Raw genomic sequence first — 22588 nt, 5'->3', positions numbered from 1 at the left:
AATCCCTGCTGCCTGCATTACCCCAATCCCTGCTGCCTGCTCTATCCCAAATCCTGCTGCCTGCATTACCCCAAATCCTGCTGCCTGCTCTATCCCAAACCCTGCTGCCTGCTCTATCCCAAACCCTGCTGCCTGCTCTATCCCAAATCCTGCTTCCTGCATTATCCCAAATCCTGCTGCCTGCTCTATCCCAATCCCTGCTGCCTGCTCTATCCCAAATCCTGCTGCCTGCTCTATCCCAAATCCTGCTGCCTGCATTACCCCAAATCCTGCTGCCTGCTCTATCCCAATCCCTGCTGCCTGCATTACCCCAAATCCTGCTGCCTGCTCTATCCCAAATCCTGCTGCCTGCATTATCCCAAATCCTGCTGCCTGCATTACCCCAAATCCTGCTGCCTGCTCTATCCCAAATCCTGCTGCCTGCCCAGCCCCAGAATCTGGGGAAGGGAAGGAGTGGAAATCTCTGAGCTCAGGTAAATCCAGGCTGTGGGAGCAGAGGGTGGGACAGGGGGAGGAAAGCTGGGCTGGGAATCCCCCTGGGCACTGTTGGTGCCATCCCAAACTCCAGTGGGCCAGCTGGGCCTGGTCCGAGTGGGATTCAAATAATTTGGGGCATTCTGGAGCTTTCAGTCACCTTCAGCAGGTGCCTCAGGTCGACCCCTCAAGAGGAGCTCCTTGATTTCAGCATTTTCTCAAGAAAGGGTTGAAGTCATGGGGGCTGCAGGCTCACAGAAGTCCCCAGAAAAGCACTTTTGGGGCCAGGCTCTCACTGGCTGCTGTCTCAAATCAGATTTTCTGATATCAGCACCTCCATCTCTGCTGCTGCTGATAGTTGGATTTGGGGCTTATTTTGCAATTTCCTTTTGAACAGCTCGTTTTTCAGATCTTTATCTGCTGCTGCAGCAGCATCTCCTGCCCCTCAGTAGGAAATGAACCTTTTCAGAGTGGCAGCCCTTTGAGAAGGATATTGGGGGACAGGTTTGTTCAGCAAGGGAGGGGGAAAGCTCCTGCAAAAAACGAACTTTTAGCTTGGCAGGCATCAAACTGTTTGCATGAGTGGGTTCACAGGAGATTGGTGGTTATCAGGAAAGCTTTTGATGAATTAGGCTCAGAAATGTGTCATAGAGGAAATGATAGAATTTGCTCCACAGGATGGGTAATGCCTTTGCTCTATCAATTTATCTGTCAGTCTATCAATCAAATTATCATGGCTGCTTTAATCACTGTATCAAAGCCTCAGCTGAAGATCTCTGCCTATCAGCCATTTATAAATAGTGAGTGGATAACACTGGAAGATTTAAAGTGCTTTTTTTTTTGCAAGTGAAAGCTCACAAAAGGAACACCCTGCTGCTGTTTTCACAAAACTAACACCTTTATTTTTTACTACAAATCTCTTGAGTGCCATGGCCAGAAGTCCCAAGCCAAGGGGCCCAGCCCAGGCATTGGTGTTTTCTGATATTCTGCTTTAAACCCTCTTAACCTCAGCAGGATTGAAGCTCTCCCAGTATTAAATCCGAAATTTCAGACACTGAGGTGTTGGAGGCCTCTGATATTTCTGTCTGGACCATGACTCACACCAGCCCACAACCTTCCTTTGGTTACTTTTTCCATGGATTATTTTTTTCTTCATCTTGTAGTTATCTTTTTTTCTTTTTCTTTTTATTTTTGAATTTAAAAAAGAAAAAGTAAAAAAGTGAACCATGAGAGAGGATTAAAGCAAGAAGAATAAATTTCAATTCTGTTGCAGTGGAGCCCAGGAAGTCCAGACAAGCCTCAGATATGCCCGTGTATAAAACCATTAATTCAGTGATAAGAGAGCTCTGTGAGGGTGTGAACCAGAGGGATTCTCACAGGGGGAGCGCTGGGATAAAATAAAAAATCCTTTATTTCACATCTGCAACACCCAACCACTGTTTCCAAGAGCTGAGCCTGTCGTGTGGAGCAGTGTGAGGCTCCTTGGGATCATTTTTTTTATTTTGTTGCCTCCAGGTCCTGCTGCCCCTGTGTGTCCCCCAGGCCCTGGACACACCTCAGCAGGAGGATGAGCTCCTGTCCGTGGTGAGTGCAGCACAGAGCCCCTCACAGCCCCCCTGGCACCCCCAGCCTGCCTGGAGGGGGCTCTGAGCATCCTGCTCTGCCTGGAAATGTCCCTGCTCGTGGCACTTCAAAGGTCCCTTCCCACCCATCCCACCCCATAACCCCATGATTCTATAATTCCATCACACCTCTGATGTCTCTCTCCCCTCCAGCTCCCCATTTCCCCCTGGCAATGAGGTTTTTAAAATCCTTTCTGGGGACAGACCCCCAAAAACAAGAGACAAGGAACTCAAACCATCCTTAAAAACCAAGCCCACATTTTGGGGCACAGCACCCCAAGGCCAAAAAAAAAAAAAAAAAAAAAAAGCAGAACCCAAGTCTCCCAGTAAACCTGAGTCAAAATGTGCCTTGAAGCAATGGGGGGTTGACAAGAATTTGGTGATTTCAGTGGGACTGGATGTTTTTCCTCATTCAGCTGGATTCCTGCTGCCATCTCACTTGGCACCTTGGTGCTCTTCGCTCTCCTCTTGCTGGCCTTTTACATCATGCTCAGCAGGAAAATTGGTAATTAAACTGTGGTTTTTCCTGGAGATTTCCTGGTTTGGGGTGGGGTGTGGGCAGGGCTGAGCTGCTGCAGGCTGTGAGCTGGGACAGGGCTGAGGGCTCTGCAGCCTTGTGTTGCTTCAAAACCATTTTCTTTTATTGCTATTTAATTAAAATGCTGGGAAAATAACAAGAACCAGCTCACAGAGTATTAATTCAGCTGAAGCTGCAATTTCTAGCAGGGAATTCTTTCACACTAACTGCTGCTCACATTTGCACAAAGCCCAGCTCTGCTTTGGGTCAAAATCATTCCAAACTTCAAGGAGAGGCCCTGGCACTGAAATTTGTCACTGGAGCCTCTCCTGGAGGGAGAGCAGGGCTCTGGATCATCTCAACAATTGGATTTATGGATATGATCCTGCTGCAGTGCACTGCAGGGATGATTTTGGGTGTGCTGGGGGGCCAGGGCTCACTCTCCTCTTGCTCCCAGCCCAGCATTCCTGTGGGATGCAGGTGAGGAGCAGCCCTGGGGTCCAGCCCAGCCCTCAGCCCACCCCAGCTCCAGCCTTGACACCAGGAGGGGACACGGCACAAAAACCTGGGACACAAAAACCTGGGGCACAAAACCCAGCAGCAGCCTATGCAGGTAAGGGCTCCTGCAGCAGAGGGGCATCCCTGGCACAGGGATGGGAATTTCTGGGTGGTGTTTGTGTGATGTTTCTTCCTGAGGAGCTCTGAACATCCCTTCCCACTTCCCTGCCCAGCTGGGCTCTCCTTGCCCCGTTTCTCCAGGTAAGTGAGGATGGGAGGGATCAAACTGATGTTTTATGGATCAGAATTTTCACTCCTGCTTTTTTCCCCCTGATCCTTTCTGCCCTTTAACCCTCTGGGAAGTGCTGGGCTGGTAAATGTTTCTGTTTTTAAGGGAGCAGTGACACGTCTTCAGAAACCTCGGAGGAGTCGGACAGCCCTTCCTGCCCTCAGGTACCAGGGGCAAAAACACCCCCAGCCCACCTGGGTGTCCAGAGCAGCCTCAGGAGGGGCAAATCCTTCAAACCACATTGAAATTCCATTAATGATTTTGGGATTATGGGGTGGTTGTTGTCCTCTGTCACACGCAGCGTTCCAGTGTCCCCCATTCAGAGGGAAGCATCTCTGGGCACTTCAGGAAACAAAATCTTCTCTCTGAGTGTGGGGAGGTGCTGGCACAGGGTGCCCAGAGAAGCTGTGGGTGCTCCTGGATGCCTGGGAGTGTCCAAGGCCAGGTTGGAGCAGCCTGGGACAGTGTCCCAGCCATGGAGGGGGAATGGGATGGGCTTTAAAGTGCCCCCCAACCCAACCCATTCCATGATTGCCTGAGCTGGTGCCTGGGTTGGAGGGCAAAGGCTCCTGGCTGGGTGCTGGGGCTGACCTGGGCTTCATTCTGCCCCTGCAGGGCCCTGGCCTGGAGGAAAACATCCATTACACTTCCCTGGTGTTCCCAGGGCAAGGCCACGAGCCAGGCTCTGCCCAGGACTACGAGAACGTGAAGACTGGCATGGATTATGTCAACGTGGACCCAAAGAGGAAGAAAATTAATTTCTGGCCCTTCTCCAGCACCAGGGCATCCAAGGGTGTGGAGTACACCGAGGTGAAGCTGTGACACTGATGTGGGGCTGTGACACTGATGTGGGGCTGTGACACTGATGTGGGGCTGAGGCACTGATATGGGGCTGTGACACTGATATGGGCTGTGACACTGATGTGGGGCTGTGACACTGATGTGGGGCTGTCACACTGACGTGGGGCTGTCACACTGATGTGGGGCTGTGACACTGATGTGGGGCTGTGACACTGACAAGCGACTGTGACACTGACAAGGGACTGTGACACTGACGTGGGGCTGTCACACTGACGTGGGGCAGTGACACTGACATGGGCTGTGACACTGATGTGGGGCTGTCACACTGACGTGGGGCTGTCACACTGACGTGGGGCAGTGACACTGATGTGGGGCAGTGACACTGATGTGGGGCTGTCACACTGACGTGGGGCTGTCACACTGATGTGGGGCTGTCACACCAGGGTGCTGCTGCTGCCCAGAGCTGCCCAGAGCCCCCAGCAGCTGCACAGCTGGCACTGTCCCCTTCCCCTGGGCACTGTCCCCTTGCCCTGGGCACTGCCTGGCACGGGCAGCGCCACTTGTCCCCCGCTGCCCGCAGGCACAGTTCCGTGGCGCTGTCCTTAAAGGCAGCTCTGTTCCGCAGGGCTGCGGGGTGGGGCAGGTTCCTGCTGCGATCTCCCCTTCTGTGTCACGGCTCTTTTCCCTCTTGTACTGAAAGCAAAAGAAACCTCCCCCCTCGCCTCTCACAGTGGGCACTTGAGGGTGTGAGCCCCGAAACCCCCATGAGCTGGCAGCTCCTCAGTGCTTTGCTCATCAGCCTCATAAAATCCTTTTAAATCCAGATTTTCCACTGGTTTTCCCCTCACCTTTTGCTTTCTCTGCTTTGTCCCCGCTCCAGATCCTGGGGTCGGTCTCTCCCCACCTGGGCCATGCCCCTGCTCCTCACTCTGCATTTTGTTACTTCAGAATTTTCCAGAAATAAACTTCCAAAGTGCCTGGGAATGGTGCCCCAGTGGGAGCTGTGTAAGAGGATGGAACTGCTGCCTCCCAGCACAGCCCCCCTTGCTCGGGGCTGGAGCTGCCCAAGTGTGTTTTAAATGGGCTCAACAATATTGTGATTTAATGAAAGGTTGGAGACGATTGATTTGGGATTGATCAGTGGCAGGGGGAGCCAGGCACTCCTGGTTTCATGACCTTGTGGTGCAGATCTGCCCCAACTCGAAGGGCACATGAAGGAAAACATTCCAAAAACCCCAACAGTTCCTGGGTAACGTTGGAAAAACCCGGGAGAGATGTGATTATGGAGCTGGAGCTGAGGCCAAAACCAGTGAGTGGAAGCTTCTGAAAAATCTGATTTAAATGCCTGGCAAGTAAAAAGTGAAACTATTGAAGATTTCAAAATATTTTACTCAATGTCCTATTTTTACAGCTTTAGCCTGTGGTAGTAGAAGGAGTGATGCTCGTGGCTCACAGGGAATTCGGGATATTCACTGGGACACCTTCAGCAGCTTTTGAGCTGCCAGAGCTGATGGATGCTCTTTCCTGCCTCATCCAGGATTTATTCCTGCACAAACAGCTCCTGGGAGCAGGGCAGGGACCAGGCTGGGATGCAGGGGAGAGAGTTCCTGCTCCCCGAGCCCCGGGTGGTTTTGGGTCCCTGATCCCTGCAAAACCAGCCCAAAGCAGCAGCAGCAGCAGGGTGAGAGCAGCTCTGCCTGGGCTGCAGCAGACGCTGAACACGGGATGGGGCTGGGGGAGAGGCTGATGGGGGCACGGGGGGAGCCGGGATGTGCCCCGGGATGTCCCGGGGGTGCCAGAGCCGAATTTGGGGCGCTCCAGCGGGCACAGCACGGTGCAGGACAGCTGTGCCCAGCACGGGGGGCCAGGGGAGGGGCAGGGGGCGCTTCCAGGCCAGAGGAGCCGCAAAGCCCCGCGGGGGGAGCGTGAGAGGAGGAAGCAGCAGCGAGCTCAGGAGCAGATGGAGCCGCGTTACCGCCTGCTGTGCTCCGGCTGCTTCGCTGGCAGCTGGGAACGCAGAGCTCCAGTCCCTCCTGAGGGTTTTGTGGATGCAGCAGCCCCTCTTCCCAGAGGATTCAGGATCCCCTGTTCCCAGAGGATTCAGGATCCCCTCTTCCCAGAGGAGGATTCAGGATCCCCTGTTCCCAAAGGATGCAGGGTCCCTTCCCAAAGGATGCAGGATCTCCTGTTCCCAAAGGATTCAGGGTTCTCTGTTTCCGAAAGATGCAGAATCTGTTCCCAGTGGATTCAGGAGCCCCGTTCCCAAGGGTTTCAGGGTCCCCTGTTCCCCGAGGATTCAGGGTCCCCATTCCCAAAGGATTCAGAGCCCCTGTTCCCAGAGGATTCAGGATCCATTCCTGGAGGATTCAGAGCCCCTGTTCCCGGAGGATTCAGGATCCATTCCTGGAGGATTCAGAGCCCCTGTTCCCGGAGGATTCATGGTCCCCTGTTCCCAAAGTATTCAGGATCCATTCCCGGAGGATTCAGAGCCCCTGTTCCCAGCGGAGAGCAGCCAGAAGTGTCCCTACCCAGGAGGGGGTGGTTGCTGTGCTCGGGCAGCGGCCGGAGGGGCTCTGTCCATCCCTTGACACAGCGAGGACAATGCGGGCGGCCGCGCTTCGGGGGCGACCCAGGCGGATTTCCGCAAGCCGCGGTGCCACCAGGTGGGGAGAGCGGCGCTCTGCAGCGGCGGAGCGAGCGGCGCCACACCTGGCGGGGCCACACCTGGCGGCGCTGCACATCTGGCGGGGCCACACCTGGCGGGGCCACACCTGGCGGGGCCACACCTGGCGGCGCTGCACATCTGGAGGCACCACACCTGGCGGCGCTGCACACCTGGCTGCGCTGCACACCTGGCAGCTCCACATCTGGCGGCGCTGCACATCTGGCGGTGTCGCAGCCGCCGCCTAGAGCGTGCCCGACTCTGTCGCTGCCTCGTCGCAGGGCGGGCGCAGCTCCCCGGCGCTGTCCCCGTGCAGGGGCAGCCCTGCCTGCTGGCTGTGGCTCAGGATGGTGGTTTTCCTGCTGCACAGGCTCCCGGTGGAGTTGGGTCTGCGCAGCCCGGCCCGGGGGCGGCCCCAGCAGCGCCCCCAGCCCTGCAGGAGGTGCCCGCTGAAGAACAGGTAGATCCAGGGGTTGCAGCAGCTGCTGAGGCTGGCCAGCAGCATGGTGATGCTGAAAGCCACGTTGGTGGAGTCTGGGGAGGCAAGAGGGAGGGATGAAACGTGGGTAGTGGGCAATGGGCAGGACCTGGGGGCACTCCTGGCTCACATTCCCGGCCCACTGCCATTCCTGGGCTCTGGAATTTTTGCAGAGCCGGGCTCTACCCTTCATGTTCTGCAGTGCAAATGTGCTGGGGCACATCCAGCAGCTTCTGGGCTTTCCTTCAGCCTCTTTGCTGCCCAAAGCATCTCCCAGAGGAGTTTCGATCTTGGGTGAAGCCTCTTCTACTGTTAGGAAAACTACTGAATATTTACAGGGAAACAAATTCAACATACGAACTCAGAAATCCACTTCTGAAACCTCTGAAAATTCCCAGAGGAGAGGAAGACACACGTGGCAAAGCTTTGCACATCCCTATGGATGATGGCCAGAAACGGTCACTTCTCAGTGTTTTTTTTCTGGTGAAAGGAATGATTAGACCCTGAAAATTATATTTTATAAGCATTACCATTGAGGAAATCTGCAACCTTCCCCATGATTTTTTTTTTGGTTTTAAATGACAAGATGACCGCACAGCTCTTATTTATTAAACCCCACCGGCACTCACCCTCACCAGGAGCATCCTCATCCCACACTGACCACATCTGCACGCTGAAGAAGGGCGCCCAGCAGGCCACGTAGGCGGCCACGATGACGAGGGTCATCCTGACGGTGCGGACCTTGGCGCGGGAGATGCAGCGCACGCCGCTGACCCGCGAGGGCTGCGCGGGGGCGGCCGCCCCCGGCCCGCCCCGCCTCTTGCCCCGCAGGTTCCCGCAGATCTCGTGGCAGATGAGGCCGTAGCAGGCGGCCAGCGCGCCCACGGGCAGCACGAAGATGCACAGCGCCGTCCAGGTGACATAGGCGCGGGCTCCCCAGGGCCGCCCGAAATGCGCCCAGCAGTCCCGCACCCCCGAGCCCGGGCGCACCTCCCGCAGCGAGAAGATGAAGAGCTGGGGCAGGCTGAGCAGGCAGCTCAGCAGCCAGCTGGCCCCGATCAGGGCGTGGGCTTGGCGGCCGGGCTGCTGCAGCGCCCGCAGGGGGTGGCACACGGCCAGGTAGCGGTCCAGAGTCATGGCCAGCAGCATGTAGGTGGAGGAGAACATGCTGAGCACCTGCAGGTACTTGACGGCCCTGCAGAGAGCGTCGGGCCCCAGGAAGCGGTAGGTGACCTTCCAGAGCAGCTGGGGCAGCACCTGGAACAGGGCCACGCCCAGGTCGGTCAGCCCCAGGTGCAGGATGAAGAGGTGCATGCGGCTCATCTTCCTCCTCAGCCGGTACATGGCCAGCAGCACGCCCAGGTTGCCCACGGTGGCCACGGCCAGGATGGTGCCCAGCACCCCGACCTCAGCCTTGGCCAGCTGCTCGTCCCGGGTGTGCAGCGCTGTCAGGTTGGGGTCCAGGCTGTGCCCAGGTGGGCTCTGGTGGGAGCTGTTCCAGCCCCAGCCCGGCTCCATCCCTCCGGGAGGTTCTGAAGGAGCACAGAGCTCCAAGGCTCCTCTCTGATGTCCTTCCCCGTGTCCCCAGGGCTGCCCCTGGTCTCCCTGCCCCTGGCTGGGGGGCTGCACGTGCCTCCTCCAGCAGTCCCCAACACTGGAGCAGGTTGTCCCCTGTCCCCTTCACACTAACCCTGCCTTAGGCAGCTGCAATTCCCTCTCTGCTTGGGCTGAAAATATTCCTGTGGAGCAGAGAGGTGCAAGGGCCCCTGGTTCAGCCCTTGATGCTTCTCTGCACCGAACAATCCCAAATCCCTGGTTCAGTCCCTGATACTTCTCTCATCTGTACTAAAGTTCCCAAATCCCTGGTTCAGCCCTCGATATTTCTCTGCACTGACCATTCCCCATTCCCTTGATATCTCAAATCCCTGTTTCTCCCTGCACTGCTCGCCTTGTCCATTCCCAGTCCAGGTAAATCCGAGAGGAAAGAGGAAATTCTCCTCAAAGCAGCAGAAAACGCTACAGAGGCTGCATCCCTTCGGCTCTGTCACCCAGGGGGAGCAGCCAGGTGAGCGAGTCCCAGCGCTGGCGGCTCTCGGTGTCCCCGCGGCTGTTTTATACCCCGGCAGGTCCCTCCCCGGTGTCCCCGCGTGTGAGCTCCATCCCAGGCTGGGTTTTGCATCCCCGCAGGTCCTTCTCTGCTGTCTGCGTGCTTGAGCTCCGTCTCTAGGCTGGATTTTACACCTCGGACTGGGTTTTGCATGCCAGGCTGGGTTTTGCATCCCCGCAGGTCCTTCTCTGCTGTCTGCGTGCTTGAGCTCCGTCTCTAGGCTGGATTTTACACCTCGGACTGGGTTTTACATGCCAGGCTGGGTTTTACACCCCTGCAGGACCCTCTCAGATGTCCCTGTGTGGGAGCTCCATCCCTAGACTGAGTTTTACATCTCAAGATGGGTTTTACATCCCAGGCTGGGTTTTAAATCCCCGCAGGTCCCTCCCCGGTGTCCCCGCGTGTGAGCTCCATCCCCAGGCTGAGTTTTACATCCCTAGGCTGGGTTTTACACCCCAGGCTCAGTTTGACATCCCCGCAGGTCCCTCCCGGTGTCCCCGGCTCTGCTCCCGGCCAGGTGAGCTCTGATCCCCTCCGGAGCTCTCCCAGAGCAGAGTTTATCAGCGGGATTTTACCAAACGGGATCCAAAGGATCGGGATCCTCCTGTGCTTGTCCCCTGTGTCCCCTCCTCTGCTGGGGACAGTCTGCCCTCGGTTTTCAGCCCCAGACCCCCCGACTCTGCCCCTCAGCAGGAGCCAGACCTGCCCCGGATGGTGCAGCTGAGCCCAGCCAAGCCCTGGAAATCTCATTTATTGTCCCCACAGCCCGGGGCTGCCTCCTTTGATCCGCTGTCCCTCCCCTGCTCTGCGGGCACGAGATTGTCCCTGACACCACAATTCTCTTCTTTTCCTCCATCTGGCACAAAACCAGCCTGAAAATGCAGAGTGAGGTTCTGCCCCTCCAGCATTTACACCATTATTTTTATTTTCTTTTTTTCTAAACCAGGAAAAAATCCACGGGAAAGGCAAAGCTGGAGGGGAGCAGGGAGCAGGAGATGTCCCAGATTCTGTGAGAGCTGAGGGAAGGGGTTGCACAGTGGGGTGAGGGCACAGCAAATGGTGTAAAAAAAGTTGGATTTTTAATTTTTTTCGGTGGGGAAATTAGGGATTTTTTTTTTTTTTCCCCAGTGAGGAAAAACCCAGGTGGGTCTGGAGCTGGAAGGTTTTAGGATCTCACCTTCCTCAGAGTTTGGGCACCTCCTCATCTTCCCTTCCCACCTTTTTTTGGGTCTTCCCACACAATTCCACTCCTGTTTGGCAACATCCAGGATTTGTTTTCCTTGCTGGCTGCTAAATTATAGCAAGAATTGAAATCAACCTATTTTCAGCCTTTTTTTTTTTTTCCTTTTTCTATGGGGAAAAGATGCCAGCACTGATCCAAAAATCACCTGGCGTGGACTTTGTCCCACCTGGTTTTGCTTCTGTGGCTCCCTGGCTGTTGACATTCCACAGAAATTCCCTGTAAAAAAAACCTGTGATTTACTGAATAAATTTTCAGATCACCTCTAATAACCATAAATGAGCTCAGTTTGTGTCTAATTAAAAGACATTCATCCTTATGAGGCCCTGTGGATATAAAGTACCCATCAGAGAGAGCCTGCTGGAGGTGCTGTGCATGGGAAAGCTTTTGGTGGATAATGTCATTTTCTGTGTTTGTGATCAGCTGTCTGATTTTCAGGAAGATTAATAGAGGGCAGTGCAAACAAAAAAAAAAAAAACAAACCAACAAACCAAACCTTACAAAGCAGTGAAAAGCTGAGATGAAGGCAGAGAATAAGAAACACTGAGAGGATTTTAAGGGCAAAATTGTTTGGTTTTTTTCTGATTTGGGTACAATTTCCTTGCAGTCAGAGCTTTTACTCCAGATTTTCCCCAGCTTAGTTACAAGGAGAATTCTTTCCCAAGGGTGCTTAGAGGAAAATGGAGCTAATTCACAATTAAACCACCCTTGAAACCTGGAAATTCAATTTTCTTTAGGGGGAGAGATCTCACCACAGGAAAGAAATTTTTTTTTTTTTTTTTTTTTTTTTTTTTTTTTTTTTAGGGAGATGCACCTGGGGCAGGCTTGGGGTGAATTTCATCCCCCAGGTGAGCCCTGAAATGGGGTGAAAACTGCTGGGAGAGGCTCAGGGAGCACATCACTTGCTGAATCACTTGGCACAGCACTGGGCACTTTGTTTTGTGGGCAGCTTGCTGGTTAAATAAATAAAATCTGCTGGCTGGGGTTTATGTGCTGCTTCTCCACACAAATATTTCATTTGTGGTATGTGATGCTGTTAAATTTTATTGCTGACAGCACGGAGCAGGCTTGGGCTGTCTTTAGCATTTAATCACTGAAATGTTTTCTGTGGTTGGGGTCAGGAAAAGCCAGATTTGGTCATTTTGTGCTGGTTCAGATGCCATTAAATTAATGATGTTGCAACTGCTCTGGAGCATCCTGGGGTTGTCTCCTTGGAAAGGCTGAGGGCAGTAATGAGAGCTGGGAATTCCTGGTATCTCCTGTTCTATTAAATGCCAACTCTGTCAAAATGAAGCCATGAATGATCCCCCTCCACCTCCTGAAAATATAAACTCAATTATATAAAAATACATAACAGAGATTTCAACTTGCTCTTGCTGCTGACCTGTCTTTGGTCCTTTCTTTCCTCTCAAATTTGGACAATTTGGATGCTGAAAACTTATTGCAATTTTGCTTTTTGTTTGTGGCTTGCAGTGTTTGTGAAATGTTCTCAGCAAAGTCACTTTGTGGTGTCTGGTTGGGGGGGAATAAATTTCCCTGCAGGGCGGTTGTGAAGCAGGGAATGTGAGTCTAAAAGGATTCAAACCAATTCCATTCTAAATCCTCAGGAAATGCCCCCAAAATGTTGAACTGCCTCTAAATGTTCACTTGGGGCTGGAGAGGAGCTCCCAGCATTTAAAGCCAGAAGTGAAACCTTTTCCAGCATCACCTTTTCCTCCCATTCCCTCATTCAGATTTGGGGTTTTTTTCCACTTAATTAAAACCCCTGTTCCTTATTAATATTAAAGAGCATAAATAAACCTGCTGAGCAGATGGGGAGTGCCCAGAGTGGGGACTCTGCTGGGCAGAAGGTGAATTTCGGTGGGAAATCCATGGGAAGCTGTGAAAATTGTCGAGCAGAGCAATGAAAACCGAGAGGGTTGAGCCAAAGAGCTGCACTTAAAATATCAGGGCCCCAAATTCTGCCCTGAGCAGCTGATGGAGGAGCTGTGTCCAAACTGGGCATCTCAAACATCCCTCCCCTCATCCTGCCCGCTGCTCCTGAGCTTTGGGATAACCCTGGAACCCCAAACATCCCCAAAAGCAGAGTGACACCCCACAGCATTATTGCTGTGATAATCCAGAAAATCCTCCCAGGCTGGTAAAACCATCAGGAGCTTTCTGTTGAATAAAACAAATCCAATCCCGGCTGTTATTGCAGCTGATAACTCCATTAGGGTTCACTTTCCCCTTCTTGCTTTGCTGTCTTTTCATTCTGACCCCACGTGTGTGCAAACCTGCTTAAAGAGAGGTAAAATTGCCAGCGGTAAAATTGGAGCTACAGGCGTTCAAGACAGCAAATGACTTGTTTATCATCCTTAAGCTCTCCCTGTTGGTTTCCCGGTGGAGCAGGGGATGTTTAAAGGCTTTGGTAGCTGTGAAATGCTTCCATTTCCTCCCCTGCTCCCTCATCTCCTCTCGCTGTTACCGTCATTAGCATTTAAAAACCAGACACGGCCAGAGCTTTGCAACCTTAAAATCAATAATGAAAAAAAAAAAAAAGAGCAACAACCAAAATTGCATTTCGAGGCTGGAAATAAATGGATTTTTCCTGTCTTCTGCTGTGTTTGTTGGTGTGGACAGACAGGGGAAGGGAGGATTCACCCGGGACAGAATTCCCACCCAGGTACAGAGACAGGCTGGAAAAGCTGTTTAGGTCCTGGAAATTGCTTTATGCAGCGAAAATCTGATTTGTGCAGGAGATTTTCAGGCCCTACAGCCTGGAGAGATGGGTTGGCTTGTGACATTTTAAATAAATCCTGGCTGGGAAATTGGAGTTGGTGGCAGGGAGAACATCCCTGAGTGTGGGGATGAGTTTGGCAGAGCTGAGCCCCACGGGCAGCTCGGGGCAGGGTGGGAGTTTGGGGTGATTCAGGGATCAGCAGCTGGAATTGGGGCTGGAATAATCCCACTGGGATGCTGGAGGGCCCTGGAGTGGGAGGGGAACCTCCCTGCCCTTTGTGCAGACAAAGGGGGGCACAGGATTGAAAATACGAATTAATTGAATATCTCAGTAGAGGGGGAAGTGAATTAGAGCCTTGCCATGACCTCAGCTCTGCTGTGCCTCCCCTTCCCCTCCTTCCCTGATGGAAATTCCGTGGTTATTCAGATCCCATCACCCTGCAGGTGGGAGAGGCATCAATCAGGGCTGGGAGAGCAGAGGAGCAGCTGGTCGGGGCAGTGTATTAGGAAATGATGAATCGTGGGGAAAACCTCTGCAGGAATCTGAACTCAAAGTTCAAGGCCTGATGATGAGAGCTTGTTCTGTTTGAGAAAACTCAGCAAAACTCGGCAGCACAGCTCCCTGGCGAGGGGGTTAAACAATTAAAACCCCGGGAATTCCACACCTGCCCTGATGATTTTACCCTGGAAAGCCTCTGAGTGCCAAGCCCAGGGACTTTTGTGCTGAGACCCAAATTCACAGAATCAGGGCTTGGCCACTGCAGTGCTGCTTCCCTTCAGGATCCGAGCAACCCCTTTGCTTTTCTCTCCACCTCTTTATCTGCAGAATGCAGCACAAAATAAACCAAATTAACGCTGGTTATTGTAGTTCCACTGGTATTGGGCTCGCCGCGCCCAATTCCGCCGGAATCGCTTCCTTCACCTCGCACGAAATGTGTTGGGTATTCTTTTTTTTTTCCTTTTTTTCCCCCATCAGAGTGTGTGAAAATCTCCTTGGAAACAGAGCGCTGGGGTCTGGCTGCTGCAGGAGAGGCAGAATGCGCTCCCTCGGAAGGGATGTTCCCGGTTTTGGCTCGGGATTCCCGGATCTCCCGGGCTCATCCTGCTCTGGTGGCGCTGCCCTGCTGGGGATTGCCGGCCTGGAGGTTCCAGGTGTGGCTCTGCACCCCAAAATCCTGCCCCAGGTGTGTTTTGGGGGAGCGGATCTCCCTGGAGGGAGCTGGGAGAACCTCAGTGATTTTGGTGAGGGGTGACACCTGCCCAAAATTCCTCACCAGCCTGCTGTGCCAAGGATTATTTGGGGATGGGCAGGTCCTGGGGGGCCCCTCCCTGCCCCCCCAGCCCGCAGCCCTCGCTGTCCTGGGCAGGACGGGAGCAGTTAATCCCCGAGCTGCGCCCATCTGGGCAGCGCAGCCAAAGCTCCTTAATCCCCGCCGGGCGGAGGAGTCTGAGGAGAAGGTGACAAAGTACAGCGGGGCACAGGGGAAGGGACAGGAACGTGTGGGACCAGGGACAGGAACATCTGGGGGCAGCACTGGGGAAAGGGAGGGGGTTAGGAACATGTGGGACCAGCCTTGGAGAAAGGGAAGAAGGGGTTAGGAACATTTGGGATCAGGGGCAGGAACATTTGGGATCAGGGGTTAGGAACATTTGGGACCAGGGTTTAGGAACATTTGGGATCAGGGGCAGGAACATTTGGGATCAGGGGTTAGGAACATTTGGGATCAGGGGTTAGGAACATTTGGGACCAGGGGTTAGGAACATTTGGGATCAGGGGCAGGAACATTTGGGATCAGGGGTTAAGAACATTTGGGATCAGGGGCAGGAACATTTGGGATCAGGGGTTAAGAACATTTGGGACCAGGGGTTAGGAACATTTGGGATCAGGGGCAGGAACATTTGGGATCAGGGGCAGGAACATTTGGGATCAGGGGTTAAGAACATTTGGGACCAGGGGTTAGGAACATTTGGGACCAGGGGTTAGGAACATTTGGGATCAAGGGTTAGGAACATTTGGGATCAGGGGTTAGGAACATTTGGGGCCAGCTCTAGGGATGGATTCTGCCTCTGGGAGCCCCTGGCTGTGAGCTCTGCTGTCCCTGCCCTGCCCTGGGCTGTCCAAAATCCCCCTGGACACCTTTCCCATCCCTGGGATGCTGAACGGGCTCTGCTGCAGCGGGAATTTGGGATAATCCCGCTGCTGAGGGTGCGACAGGCGGGGATGCTCCTGGCCCAGCTCGGGTGTGTGCTCCACAGGGAGCTCAGCTCGGTGGGAAATCAGATTTAATAATCTTTGCACCTCCATTTTTAACTTTCCCTTGTGAAGTTAAGGTCTGATATCTTTGGGAAAGGACCGGTATTTATCACAAAGCAGAGTCCCCGAGGAGCCTCTCGCAGACCAGGATTTCTCAGCTGGGAGAAGAGGGAACGGCGGCTTTGATGGCAAAGCCGATGGTGAAGAGCTCTGATAAAAGCAAATCCTTTCACCGCATCCTCATTGTCGGCGAGAAATTCAAGCAGCTCGGAATAGGAGCGGTGAATCCTCAAAATCTGATTTAACAACGTGCCTCTGAGTGCCTGATAACTCCTCTTTTCCAGGCAGGTCACACATGGAGAGGATTCTTTCAGCCAAAGGCTGGATCGGGCGGTTTGTGCCTCCAAAAAAAATCGTTTAACAGGGGCAGACAATGGCTTTGCCTGCGGCTCTGGCGCGGTGTTAATTGCTGAGCATCCCGGAGATTTGCACACGGGAGAGGCGGGGGGATGATGTGCCGATGTGTTACGGGAATTGCTGTCCCGTGCGGCAGGAAAATGGCATTTTGGAGCCTCAAAATGGCATTTTGAGCACGGCTCGGTCACCTGCAGCTCGGCTGTCACACCTGGGATGGATCATCCCTCCCTCAGGCACAGGCTGAGCCCAGGGATTCCTCCGCTGGTGCCTGGAAAATGAACAAAAACCATCACAGATGCCTGGGAGCATCCAGGGGTGATTTGTCTCTGGGGTTTCTGTATGAACAGGAGATGTGGGGATTGCAGCAAAATCATCGGCAGCCCGGGCTCCTCCTGGCGTGGGGAATTTGGGGAGTCACAGCCTGGTTTGGGTGGGGATGGGAGACAGAGGTGGTCTGTGCCTTGAGGTTTTATGTGTGTTTGAGGTTTTACATAGGTTTATTGGCAAACAAACAAAAAATCACCTCAAACTCAGGGAGCTCATATTCTGATCACAGCTCTGTTTTCAAATTGGCTGGGGATTTGTGTGTGTGCTTCTGCCTTGGCCCATTCAGATTCATTTTTAGTGGATATTCTGTGTGTGGCTCTCCTTGTCCCACTCAGATTTCTGTTTTTAGTGGATATTCTGTGTGTGGTTCTGCCACTCAGATCCCTGTTTTTGGTGGATATTCTGTGTGTGGCTCTCCTTGTCCCACTCAGATTTCTGTTTTTAGTGGATATTCTGTGTGTGGTTCTGCCACTCAGACCCCTGTTTTTGGTGGATATTCTGTGTGTGGTTCTGTCACTCAGATCCCTGTTTTTGGTGGATATTCTGTGTGTGGCTCTCCTTGTCCCACTCAGATTTCTGTTTTTAGTGGATATTCTGTGTGTGGTTCTGCCACTCAGACCCCTGTTTTTGGTGGATATTCTGTGTGTGGTTCTGTCACTCAGATCCCTTTTTTTAGTGGATATTCTGTGTGTGGTTCTGCCACTCAGATCCCTGTTTTTGGTGGATATTCTGTGTGTGGTTCTCTCACTCAGACCCCTGTTTTGGTGGATTTTCTGTGCCTGGCTCTGTTTGGGGAGCTCTGCCCTTCCCACCCAGCTCCCAGAGCCAGAGCCAGCCCCCGGCGCTGCTGCCCCTCCCTCGGATGATTCCCGTGGATCCAGGACACCAAATCCCTCCGGGGTTTGACGAAGGTGTCTGTCACACCCAGGTGAGAGCCAGGGGCAGATTTACAGCTCGGTGTTGGATTAGGGGAGATGTGAGAATCGCTGCTAAGCCCCTCGTGTGCTGCCAAGTGAGGCTCCAATGGCCCCAGTGTCCCCAATTCCAGCGGCTGGGATCGTTGGCCTCGATGGGGAGACTTAAAAATAATTAAATTAATTCTTAAATCATCAGAAGCTAATTGGGACAGGATTATCCCAGGAGGAAACCAGAGATGCTGGGGACAAGGGGCCATTCCCTGGAGTGACCTGAGCCAGATGCTGTTTTCCCTCCTGCTGCTTTGAGAGGAGCAGGATCCAGACAGGGTCCAGAGGGAGCTTTGGCCTCCAGACACCTTTGCCAGATGTGTCAGACACAGCTGGAGGTGCAGAGCAGCTCTTTGGGGGCAGTTTAAAAGAATTATTATCAGAAGTTGTGGCTGCCCCAGTCCCTGGAAGTGCCCAGGGCCAGGCTGGACAATCTGGGATAGGGGAAGGTGTCCCTGCCCTTGGCAGGGGGTGGAACTGGGTGGGCTTTAAGGTCCCTTCCCACCCAAACCATTGTGGAATTCTATTATTTTATAATGCTGGGTGTTTTCTGCAGCATCTGTTGATATCTGACCTAATCTGTGTCTAATCTTGCAAATGTGCATTTATCCAAGTGTGGCAGCAATCCCCCTGCCTTTGTTGGGAACCAGCACAGCCTTCTGCTCCTCCAGGGACAATTCTGGCATTCCTGAACTGTTCCCTGCAGGAAGCCACCACTTCTCTTCCCATCCACCCCACTTCAAAAGCCACATCCACAATATCAGAGCACGAGGATTTGCTCGGGAAGTTAAAGGTCCCCAGAGCACTGAACAACCCCATCCAGTGCTAATATCCCAACTTTTGACAACCAATATCCACTGTCCTGCCCCCAAACTAATTAATTTTATGCATGATTGAGTTGAACACCATCGTTTAGCTGTGTCTGCTGGCAGAGGCTTTGAAGTGCAAACCGATTATGCAGGGAACAAGCTGGGAGCTGGTTAATAAGTCCCAGCAAAGTGTGCACTGCTGGGAGGCTGTGTAAGGTTCCATGTAGGATTTTATTGTTGTTTTGTCTTGGACTTCAGCTTGGAGACGAGTGGAGCAGCAGCAGAGGCTGTCAGAGAGAGAGAGAGCAGCAATGCCACTGCTGGGAAATGTTTAAAGCTCCCCAAGTGTTAATGAACAGGAGCTGACTCTGCTGCCTCTGAAAATCTCATCCTTGCCCTCATTTGCCTGGTTGAGGCAGGCTGGTTGTTGAGGGAGGGAATCAAAGGCAATCAGCTCAATTCTGCTGCTGTGGGGGTGGCTGGAGGGAGGGAGAGCAGCCCCCGAGGTCCTGGGGTCTCAGAGTGGGTGCAGAATTAAATCTTGTTAAATTCTGAACGCTGATTTGGGGTATTCAAAAATCCTGGTGCCCACAACTGTCTGTGTTAAAGGCCTTGGGTGACCCCTCAATAGCTGCTCCTTCCTTTTTCTGTAGAGCCAGGTAGGGGAGGAGTTCTTTAATGGCATTTCAACGGCGTTTCATCACCTTTTCTCCACTTCTGCAGGAAAACAGGGCTGTGAGCATCCACTGAGTGCCAAGAGCAGAGCTTTGCCAAATTCCAGAGATTGGGTTCTCCAGGGCTTGTTTGGTCAGTGATGGACAGATAATGGCATTTTATTTAAAATATGTTTTGGTGAAGGATTTCCCACAGCCACAAATTCAAGCAGAGCTGCAAAAAGCTTTGTAAACTCGATGAAAACAAAGCAAAAAAGAAAAAAATTGCAATTAACGGCGGCTGTAATGAGGCTGTGCCGCGGCCGGGGCGCTGCCCCGCACGGCCGGGAGGGGGCGCTGCGGGTCCGGCTGCGCTGGGCGGGGAATTTGGGGGGGACAGGAATGGGAGTGGGAATGGGAATGGGGGGGACACGGAAATGGGGACAGGAATGGGAATGGGGGACAGGACAGGAATGAGGGACAGGACAGGAAATGGGGACACGGGAATGGGGGACAAGGGTGTGGGGGGGACACGGAAATGGGGACAGGAATGGGAATGGGGGGGACAGGGAATGGAGACGGAAGAAATGGGGGGGACAGGAATGGGGGGACAGGGAATGGGGGCATGGGAATGGGGGGACATGGGCAGGGAATGGGGACAGGAATGGGGGGCACAGGAATAGGGGGGACATGGGGAATGGGGGGCACAGGAAAAGGGGGAACATGGGGAATGGGGAACATGGGGAATGAGGGGCAGTCCTGGGGTCCAGCAGGGAATGGGGAAGGGGTTTGGGCAGTGTTGGGGTCTGCTGGTGAATGGGGAGGGAGGCACGGGCAGTTTTGGGGTGCATTGAGAGGATTAGGGCAGTTTGGGGTTGGGAAGGGAATGGGGAGGGGGCACGGGCAGTTTTGGGGTGCATTGACAGGATTAGGGCAGTTTGGGGTTGGGAAGGGAATGGGGAGGGGGCACGGGCAGTTTTGGGGTGCATTGAGAGGATTAGGGCAGTTTGGGGTTGGGAAGGGAATGGGGAGGGGGCACGGGCAGTTTTGGGGTGCATGAGAGGATTAGGGCAGTTTGGGGTTGGGAAGGGAATGGGGAGGGGGGCACGGGCAGTTTTGGGGTCTGGGATTGCTTGGGGGGGCTGGGATGTCACCTCGGGCAGGGACTGTCGCTGTCAGCTGTCAGCCAGCTCCCTGTCAACTGCTTCACTTTGGGGTTTTATCGACTGAGCCGTGCCCAGCTCCAGGAGAAAGGGTGACATTCCCTCCTGGGCAAAGGTGACATTTTCCTCTGCTCTGCCCAGACCTTGGCTCTGCTCCCAACCCCAGCAGGGTCAGGATTTTGGGATCAATGGCTCTCACTGCTTCTGCTGCTGCTTTTCCCTGTGAGTGAGAGCAAAGTCTTTGTCCCCACCGTTCCTGCCATGACATCTTCTGGCCACACAAAAGCAGCAAAACATTTTGGAACCGGTTGGGAAATTGTCACCAGTTTAAAAATGAGGTTTGCTGAGGATGGTTTTATTCCTGACATGTGAGATGTCTGGATTTTTTCCCCCCTGTGTCTGGCAGGAATTGTCACTTTGAGAATATTCATGCACTGATCTTGCTGACTTTCCTCAAGCTGTTTTTATTCCCACCACCACTCTACCCATACATTGCTTTTTTCCCCTCCCTCCCTGCTCAGACTAAGACAAGAATAATCTCTGCCATGCCCCAGACTAGGAGCAGAGTGTGTTGCCTTATTTTTGTGGCTGACTGGGCACGATATGCAGATGCTGCCCTGATGTGTTCAGCCACCGTGCCCACCAAATGCCAGCCTGATTTGGCTCTTTTTTGCCTTTTTCTGAAGGTTCTGACAGAGCCCGTGCCTGCAGGAGCACAGAGCAGTGAGGAGCAGCAGTTTGAGCATCAATTGGATCTTCCCAGTGCAGTTTCTCGTGTGGAGTTTAATCTGGTGTGTCTGACCCCACTGTGTGCCCCAGGAGTGACCCCAGGCTGGGCTCCACATCCTGCAGAGCCCATTTGGCACTGGGAGGGCAGCTGATGTGTTTTTGGCTGGTTGGAACTTCTGATGAACGCTGGCACATCTGATTTATTGTCTGACTCTGTTCCCAAGGAGACCAGACATGGAGCAGCCTGAGATGAGCTGCTGCACCCTGAAGGTGAATGCCTTGGAGCACCAGTGTCCCTTTCTGTGTCCCACCCACGCTGAGCTCCTGCTTCCCCTGCTCTCTTTATTTCCCTGCTGGCAGAGAGTTCAACCCTCTTGCTCTGCTGGGGAACCTTTCTGCCCTCACCACTGGCTGCAGTGCCAAACCCTGCCAGGTTTCCTGTGGTCATTCCTGGTTTCGGGTCTGTGATTCTGCTGGCAGCTCCTGTGTGAGAGCTGGAGCTGGGATGTCCAGGATCCCCCAGGAACCCCAGGGAATGTGCACAGGTGAGGCTTTGCCCCTTTTTTTGGGTGCTTCACCCTCCTGCTGCCTTGGAAAGGTGCAGGTGTCCTGCTCAGACTGTGAGCTGGAGGATCCCAGGGTGGTTTGGGGTTGGAAAAAAACTTGAAAATCATCTCACCCCAGCCCTGCCATGGCCAGGGACTGCTCCAGTGCCAAACCCACTGCAATTAATGCCAAACCCACCAGTGCCAAACCCACTGCAATTAATACCAACCCATCAGTGCCCACTGCAATTAATACCAACCCACCAGTGCCCACTGTGGCCCGTGGCAGGAGCAGGAGGAGGCTCCAGTGCTGCAGGAGCTGCTCTCAGAGCACCTGATGCTCCCCAAAAGCTGATGGTTATGAAATCCTGGGGGGTTTGGGGCTGACTGGCAGCTCAGTTTGCTGAGAAGGGTTTTGTGCTGGCAAAGGAAAGCAGCAATTCAGGTTTCTGCATCATTGGCATGTTTGTATCAAAGCAAAATTCGATCTGGCTAATAAAGTAAAAAGGGTTCTTATCAAGGCCAGTGCCAGCTGCTTTTAAGCAGTTTTGAAATTTTGATTTCCCATAAGGACTGGAATTAAAAAATTGGACATATTCTGCTGAATAAAGGCTTCCTGCCACTTAGGAGTGCTGCCTTCTGGTAGCAGGAGAGAGGGAAAAAAAAAAAAAAAAAGTATTCATCTGAATTTTAAATTCTCAGCTACAAAGAAAGCAATTTGGACCCTGGGTAAGATTTGAAGCAGGGTAAAATCCACTTTACAGAGTAAAATTCACATCCAACCTGGGCTCCAAGAAAGAATGGAGCAACATTGTGGAAAGTCTTGTGGTGGGCTTTGCACAAGAGCAGATTGCTTAATTTTTTTCCCAACATTTCAGGCTCTCATCAAACATGAGTGGATGTGAGACTGAATCTGCAGGAGCTTTCACAACCTCCCTCAGCTGGGACTGTGCCATTCCATCTGGTTTTTAACCAAATCATCCTCTGATCCTGTTGGGAGCACCCTGGGAGAAAAATGATTGCAGCTCTGGTGTTGAGGGGTCCAAACCCATCCACTGCTCTGTGCCACCTGCAAGAGAAACAATGAATTGCTCAAAGCTCTAAAATGAAATTCAAATCAAAATCAAAGCTCTAAATTTAAAAATTTAATAACTGAAAGGGCCTGGCTGTTGTGCTTAGCAGAGTTTGGTTGAATATTTTGGGTTTGAAGTGCATCCTTAGCCCTGCTTTGGGAACAGATCCCAGCTGTGCTGTCTCCAGGAGGTGCTGGGTGTTTTTCCTGCTGATTTTCTGTTTCCAGGTGGGCAGGGGGGGCTG

General features: G+C 53.0%; 2 protein-coding genes across 2 annotated transcripts; one reads left to right on the top strand and one right to left on the bottom strand.

Annotated features, from left to right (window-relative positions):
- Window positions 1-1992: 1992 nt before the first annotated feature.
- Window positions 1993-4239, top strand: RHEX (regulator of hemoglobinization and erythroid cell expansion). The gene is made up of 5 exons (XM_079327397.1): window positions 1993-2058; window positions 2513-2601; window positions 3071-3226; window positions 3506-3564; window positions 4016-4239. The coding sequence occupies exons 1-5, from the start codon at window positions 2042-2044 to the stop codon at window positions 4220-4222; spliced, it is 528 nt and encodes a 175-aa protein (XP_079183523.1). The 5' UTR covers window positions 1993-2041; the 3' UTR covers window positions 4223-4239.
- A 2868-nt stretch (window positions 4240-7107) lies between these two features.
- AVPR1B (arginine vasopressin receptor 1B) lies at window positions 7108-8859 on the bottom strand (the record flags this gene model as incomplete). The annotated part of the gene is made up of 2 exons (XM_079327028.1): window positions 7108-7397; window positions 7971-8859. 2 exons carry the CDS (start codon window positions 8857-8859, stop codon window positions 7108-7110), a joined length of 1179 nt encoding a protein of 392 aa, XP_079183154.1.
- Window positions 8860-22588: the final 13729 nt, after the last annotated feature.

This window comes from Erithacus rubecula, assembly GCF_903797595.1.
Source record: "Erithacus rubecula genome assembly, chromosome: 26".
Taxonomy (NCBI): Eukaryota; Metazoa; Chordata; class Aves; order Passeriformes; family Muscicapidae; genus Erithacus; species Erithacus rubecula.
This window is presented reverse-complemented; position numbering and strand designations above follow the sequence as displayed.

What these genes read in the sequence shown, in the direction of transcription:
- RHEX (XM_079327397.1), top strand. An exon ending in CCCAGCAGCAGCCTATGCAG is followed by an intron (nt 3,227 to 3,505) that starts GTAAGGGCTCCT and finishes TCTGTTTTTAAG; the next exon opens with GGAGCAGTGACACGTCTTCA. An exon ending in ACAGCCCTTCCTGCCCTCAG is followed by an intron (nt 3,565 to 4,015) that starts GTACCAGGGGCA and finishes CTGCCCCTGCAG; the next exon opens with GGCCCTGGCCTGGAGGAAAA.